Here is a 6,155-nt window from a genome sequence, read left to right as displayed (position 1 = left end):
GTCGACTTCCGGGTTCTGCGTCTCCTCCGTTCTCCTGCTGCATCCATGTTTCGGCGGAAGATTCTGTCACAAATCGTGACAGAGCAGAGATAAGGCGGATGCAAGTGCAGGACAACAGTTGTTTATTTAAAGAGACAGGCAGGCAGACAAATCCAAAACGTGATCCAAAACGTAATCCATAAACATGCAAGAGGTCAGGCGATTGGCAAACAGGCATACACGGGGCTAGGCAGGAATCTAGGTCGATAACCAAAACAAGACACGAACTAGAACGAGGGACTGGAAGCGGAGAATCCAGTGCGAACTGACTATGACCATGACTATGACTATGACGTGAACTAAATTAACGCTAAACATTTACTTACGACTTATTAATCTTCCGCGTTGTGTGCTGGGAAGCGCGCGGTATATATGCAGACCTGATTAGCGTGTAAACTGCTATCAGCTGGGAGCAATACAGACCCACGTGAATTCCCAGCCAATGACGGAACAGGGAGGAGACATGACAAACATAAACAAAACACACGTGTCCCAATGTCACTACAGCCAACAGCAGAAAAGCACGTGCTCGCGCATTCACGCTTAGAGCACGCTGCTTCAAGGGGGAATCGTGACACATACATATACACACACACACACACACACACACACACATATACATATATATATATATATATATACATATATATATATATATATATATATATATATATATATATATATATATATATATATATATATATATATATATATATATATATATACACACACACATATACACACACACAGTATATCCCAAAAGTGAGTACACTCCTCACATTTTTGTAAATATTTGATAACTTTTCATGTGACAACACTGAACAAATGACACTTTGCTACAATGTAAAGTAGGGAGTGTACAGCTTGTGTAACAGTGTAAATTTGCTGTCCCCTCAAAATAACACACAGCCATTAATGTCTAAACTGCTGGCAACAAAAGTGAGTACACCCCTAAGTGAAGATGTCCAAATTGGGCCCAATTAGCCATTTTCCCTCCCCGGTGTCATGTGACTTGTTAGTGTTACAAGGACTCAGGTGTGAATGGGGAGCAGATGTGTTAAATTTGGTGTCATCGCTCTCACACTCCCTCATACTCGTCACTGGAAGTTCAACATGGCACCTCATGGCAAACTACTCTCTGAGGATCTGAAAAAAAGAATTGTTCGCTACATAAGATGGCCTAGGCTATAAGAAGATTGTCAAGACCCTGTTACTGAGTTGCAGCATGGTGTCAAAGACCATACAGCGGTTTAACAGGACAGGTTCCACTCAGAACACGCCTCACCATGGTCAACCAAAGAAGTTGAGTGCACGTGCTCAGCATCATATCCAGAGGTTGTCTTTGGGAAATAGACGTATGAGTGCTGCCAGCATTGCTGCAGAGATAGAAGGGGGGGGCTGTCAGTGCTCAGACCATATGCCGCACACTGCATCAAATTGGTCTGCATGGCTGTCGTCCCAGAAGGAAGCCTCTTCTTGATGCACAAGAAAGCCCACAAACAGTTTGCTGAAGACAAGCAGACTAAGGACATGGATTACTGGAACCATGTTCTGTGGTCGGATGAGACCAAGATAAACTTATTTGGTTCAGATGTTGTCAACGGTGTGTGGTGGCAACCAGGTGAGGAGTACAGAGACAAGTGTGTCTTGCCTACAATCAAACATGGTGGTGGGAGTGTCATGGTCTGGGGCTGCATGAGTGCTGCCGGCACTGGGGAGCTACAGATCATTGAGGGAACCATGAATGCCAACATGTACTGTGACATATTGAAGCACAGCATGATCAGTATACAGTATTCCAGCATGATAACGACCCCAAAGACACCTCCAAGATGACCACTGCCTTGCTAAAGAAGCTGAGGGTGAAGGTGATGGACTGGCCAAGAATGTCTCCAGACCTAAACCCTACTGAGCATCTGTGGGGCATCCTCAAACGGAAGGTGGAGGAGCACAAGGTCTCTAACATCCACCAGCTCTATGATGTCGTCATGGAGGAGTGGAAGAGGACTCCAGTGGCAACCTGTGAAGCTCTGGTGAACTCCATGCCCAAGAACGTTTAAGCAGTGCTGGAAAATTATGGTGGCACACAAAATATTGACACTTTGGGCCCAATTCAGACATTTTCACTGAAGAGTGTACTCATTTTTGTTGCCAGCGGATTAGACATTAATTGCTGTGTGTTGAATTATTTTGAGGGGACAGCAAATTTACACTGTTACATAAGCTGTACACGCACTAATTTACATTGTAGCAAAGTGTGTGTATATATATATATATATATATATATATATATATATATATATATATATATATACACACACACACACACACACACACATATACACACACACACACATCACTTTTTACAACTGGTTAGTTTCTTGATAACAAGAGACTAATATGGAAGCACTTTTTAGCTTGCACAGAAGTTGAAAATAATTCCAACATAATTGAAATGATAAAATACTGAACTCAGGTAAGTTGAATACAGCATTCAACCCTTTATACCCTTACATAAGAGCTGTACAACTTACACACACACACACACACACACACACACACACACACACAGTGTGGCTGATAATTGTACTCAGTCAGCAGTGCTCTCACAATATGCCACTCCAGAGGAAATACCCATGTCTTCCTGTGTTGCCATGGCAGCAGCAGTGCTGATCAATGGTGAGGATGGGGTTTTGGGCCTGAGCTGCTCTAAACCACTAGAAAAAAACCACAAATGTTTGCTGTTCCCATTGTGGTCTTCTGAGCTGTGTTGGGTCACTGTGTTGCTGATGCTCTCCTCATATGTATCTCTATCCCAGGGCCTGCTAATACACACTCTCTCACATACACTGCTGTGAGAACTCACTGACTGCTTCTGTTGTGGCAATGCAACCTTCTGATATAGTGATAAGAATGCTAGTGTGGGGAAGTATGGCTACCAAGCTTTTCAACAGAGGCCTTAAATATTTATGTCTGTCATTATACAAAAGACCTGATAATGGGCCTCATTTAACAATCTTTCAGTAAAGTATGGGTGTAAACTCACTGCTTTAATCTGTATCTACTTATTGCTCAAAATATGGGTATGATTTCATATTCAATTTTAAGATGGAAGTAGGTCAAACTTTTTTTTTTTTTGTATTTTTATGTTAGCACTAGAGTTGGGGTACTCGATCTTGAACTCGGACTCAAGTCCAGACTTGAGTCCAATTATGAATAAACTTGGACTTGTCAAGGATTCGGGTAAATTTGTACTCGAACTTGACACGGACTCTGACATTTTGCACTCAGTCGAGTACAGTCAATTCCGCATCATGTGTAACATGAAAGAAAGATAAAAAATAAATAACAACATAAAATTAAGATAACAAGAAATGAATGAATGTCTCCCTGCCTGCTAGGTGAAAGCCATCTCTACAACTCTATTCTATACTCTCCCTCTCAGCCTATGTAACTGTGGGGGAGAGGCATCAAATAGTTGAAATGTCAACTCGAGCTGGAGGACACAATATAGTGTGATACAAAAACAAAACAGGTTAATTTGTAATTTTCATACACTTCTAATATAATAAAAGTTCTGCATATACCTCCATATCCCTTTTCTTCTTTGAAACCATTTTTTGATAGGATACTAGCTGAGGTGCTGATATCATGAAATAAAAATATTAAATGGCAATGGAAAGATGTAATAGTGGTGTTTTTTGTTACATTCAGTGTTCTATAGTGCGACCATTTCACTCGCATTTGCGACTCAAAAGTACTTTGTTCGACTGTGAAAAACAAAGATATAGATATAGTTATAGATAGATATAGTTGCACCGGTGCGGGTAACCTGTTCGGAGTTGTATAACGCAATCGGCATATAAAATACAGATGAAATGAAGAGTTACACTGTACATCATCTGCTTTTCTCAACTCGCTGATCTCACAAACCGCCATCTTTTATTGATCCCGCAAAATGACCTGAACCTGAGACTGTGACATGCTCGTGTAGCCACAGTGGCATCGGGTGGAGTAAATTAATAATAATGCTAAAGCTACAAGATTGGGTGTAATTCAAACTTCTTTATTAAATAATTCCTCACCAATCATAATCAAGAGTAGCAACTGTTTAGTCTGCAAACATACAGTGCGCTGCCACTCTCTCTTCACCAACTTTAATAGACAGTGCATTCACTTCATTTAAGCTCACGGTTACCAGATATCAATAGAAAAGTCAACTTTAGTTTCCATGTTTTGATTTAAGCCCCCCAAAAATGCAGTATTATCAGCAGACATGGCAACACTGTACTGGGAGAACTGATCTAAAAGGAACAACTGATAAACAAACAAACAAAAAAAACCTAATAAAATGTAAAGACAGAAAATGTGCTTGGTTATAAATAAATCAATGAATATAAAAATAGATATTATAATAAATTCATAAAATATAAATAAAATGAGAAATTAAATAATATTTAATTACTATGGTTGCATTTAATATCAATTTGACATTAAGCTTAGTAGGTTATTAGCCTTGTTCCTAATATGGATAATTTTTGTGTTAGTCTATGTTTAATTAGGACTCTTTATTGTTTAAGATATTTAAAAATATATATTTTATGCTTGTTTATTTATCAATTAACCAAAATTATTGTCATTGCTGTTATTTTAATTCAATTAACAGTGACCATGAGCAGAGAGCTTACATTTAACTGTTCATGACAGACTTCCTGATTAAAGCTTAAACAAGAATAGATTGGTATCTCGATCGGTATCAGTCAATCAAGATGATAAGAAATCGGTATCGGCTGTAAAAATCCTGATTGGACTATTAGTAATGAACACCATTAAACTAAAGCGCTTTGCATCTGGCAGATAATGAACTCACCCAATCACATCCTATATGAGATTATTCAGATATATACACAGTATACGCAGAGCAGTTCGAGAACTGGCTCCAGCTCAGAACCATGAGAGTGGAAAATGTTTAATAGTGCAGCATTAAATATATTTAAGAGGAGCAGACTTCAAAGACTGAACATTGAGGTTTTTTGTATTTGTTTACAAGGTGGAACAAGTTAACGGTTGTTGTTTGCATACAGCCTGTAAAATTAACTGAAAATATAAAATTTAGTTTATCAGAAGGTAAATTAATTTGTCATGGCTTACACAATGTTCCTAAATTCTGTCATTATTGACAAGCACAAGTTTTCTCATGCCAAGTTGTACAATATATTGTGGCACATTAACGTTACCATCTCTAAAAAACAAAACAAAAACAACCCTAAACTTCAACCGTACTCCTAAATTTTTGACTGTGCTCCTAAAATTTTGCAATTAGAAATTGAAAAAAGAAATTTTTACCGCAGAGCCCTGTTATGTTGGCATTGTTTGTGAAGGTTAAAATCATAATTTAACAACTCAGTGTTGAGTTTACAGTTGCAATTTCAAATCTTTTTTCAATTTAATTACATTGGCCGGACTCAACTTGGACTCAATTGATTAAGGACTTGGTCTCGACTTGAATTCAACAAAGGTGCACTCAGACCCAACACTATTAATTGTTGTTTCTGGTTTTTATTTACAGCTCTCACATTGTTTCCGTCATCAACTGCTGCTGTTTTTCTTGGCCAACAAGCATACATTTGTTAACTTTTGAACTTGTTCATCTGTGTAAATTAAGTTATTATTGTATTTTGAGGACTATATGAAAATCTTTTCTGTGAAATAACTTCTTCAGGGCAGTACTCAATGAAAAACAAAACGCAATTTTTATGATCCCTCATATTTTTGAAAAATGTATTAACATTTTGCAGATTCTGTAATGCATATGTAAACTTAACTCAACTGTTTTACTTTATATATCTTATTTTATACACACACACACACACACACACACACACACACACGTATATACAGAGCATGTGGCATTTTTAATGTACTTTCTAAAATGACATTTTTACTTACTGTGCTTATTTTATGATAGAACTATAAACATGTACAGTGCCTTGTAAAAGTATTCACCCCCCATACAAGGAGTAAGCCACTGCTCTCCATAAAGAACACTGCTGCCCATCTGTGGTTTGCTACAAGTGGACAAGCATTTCTATTAGAAAAAATGCTCTGTAGATAGA

At 38.1% G+C, this 6,155-nt stretch overlaps 1 protein-coding gene across 3 annotated transcripts in view; it reads right to left on the bottom strand.

Annotated features, from left to right (window-relative positions):
- Positions 1-6,155, bottom strand: part of gria1a (glutamate receptor, ionotropic, AMPA 1a) — a 145,851-nt gene that overhangs the window by 38,841 nt on the left and 100,855 nt on the right. The window contains exon 12 of one of the 3 annotated variants that reach the window (XM_053682145.1): positions 1-63. This exon is cut by the window's left edge and continues 628 nt beyond it. The exons of the other annotated variants lie outside the window; for them this stretch is intronic. Coding sequence (XP_053538120.1) covers positions 1-63 — 63 coding nt within the window. The remainder of the gene's footprint in view (positions 64-6,155) is intronic. 3 annotated transcript variants of the gene reach the window in all.

This window comes from Ictalurus punctatus, chromosome 8 (assembly GCF_001660625.3).
Source record: "Ictalurus punctatus breed USDA103 chromosome 8, Coco_2.0, whole genome shotgun sequence".
Lineage (NCBI taxonomy): Eukaryota > Metazoa > Chordata > Actinopteri > Siluriformes > Ictaluridae > Ictalurus > Ictalurus punctatus.
Note: the sequence above shows the minus strand (reverse complement) of the source record. Positions and strands in the feature narration are given on the sequence as shown.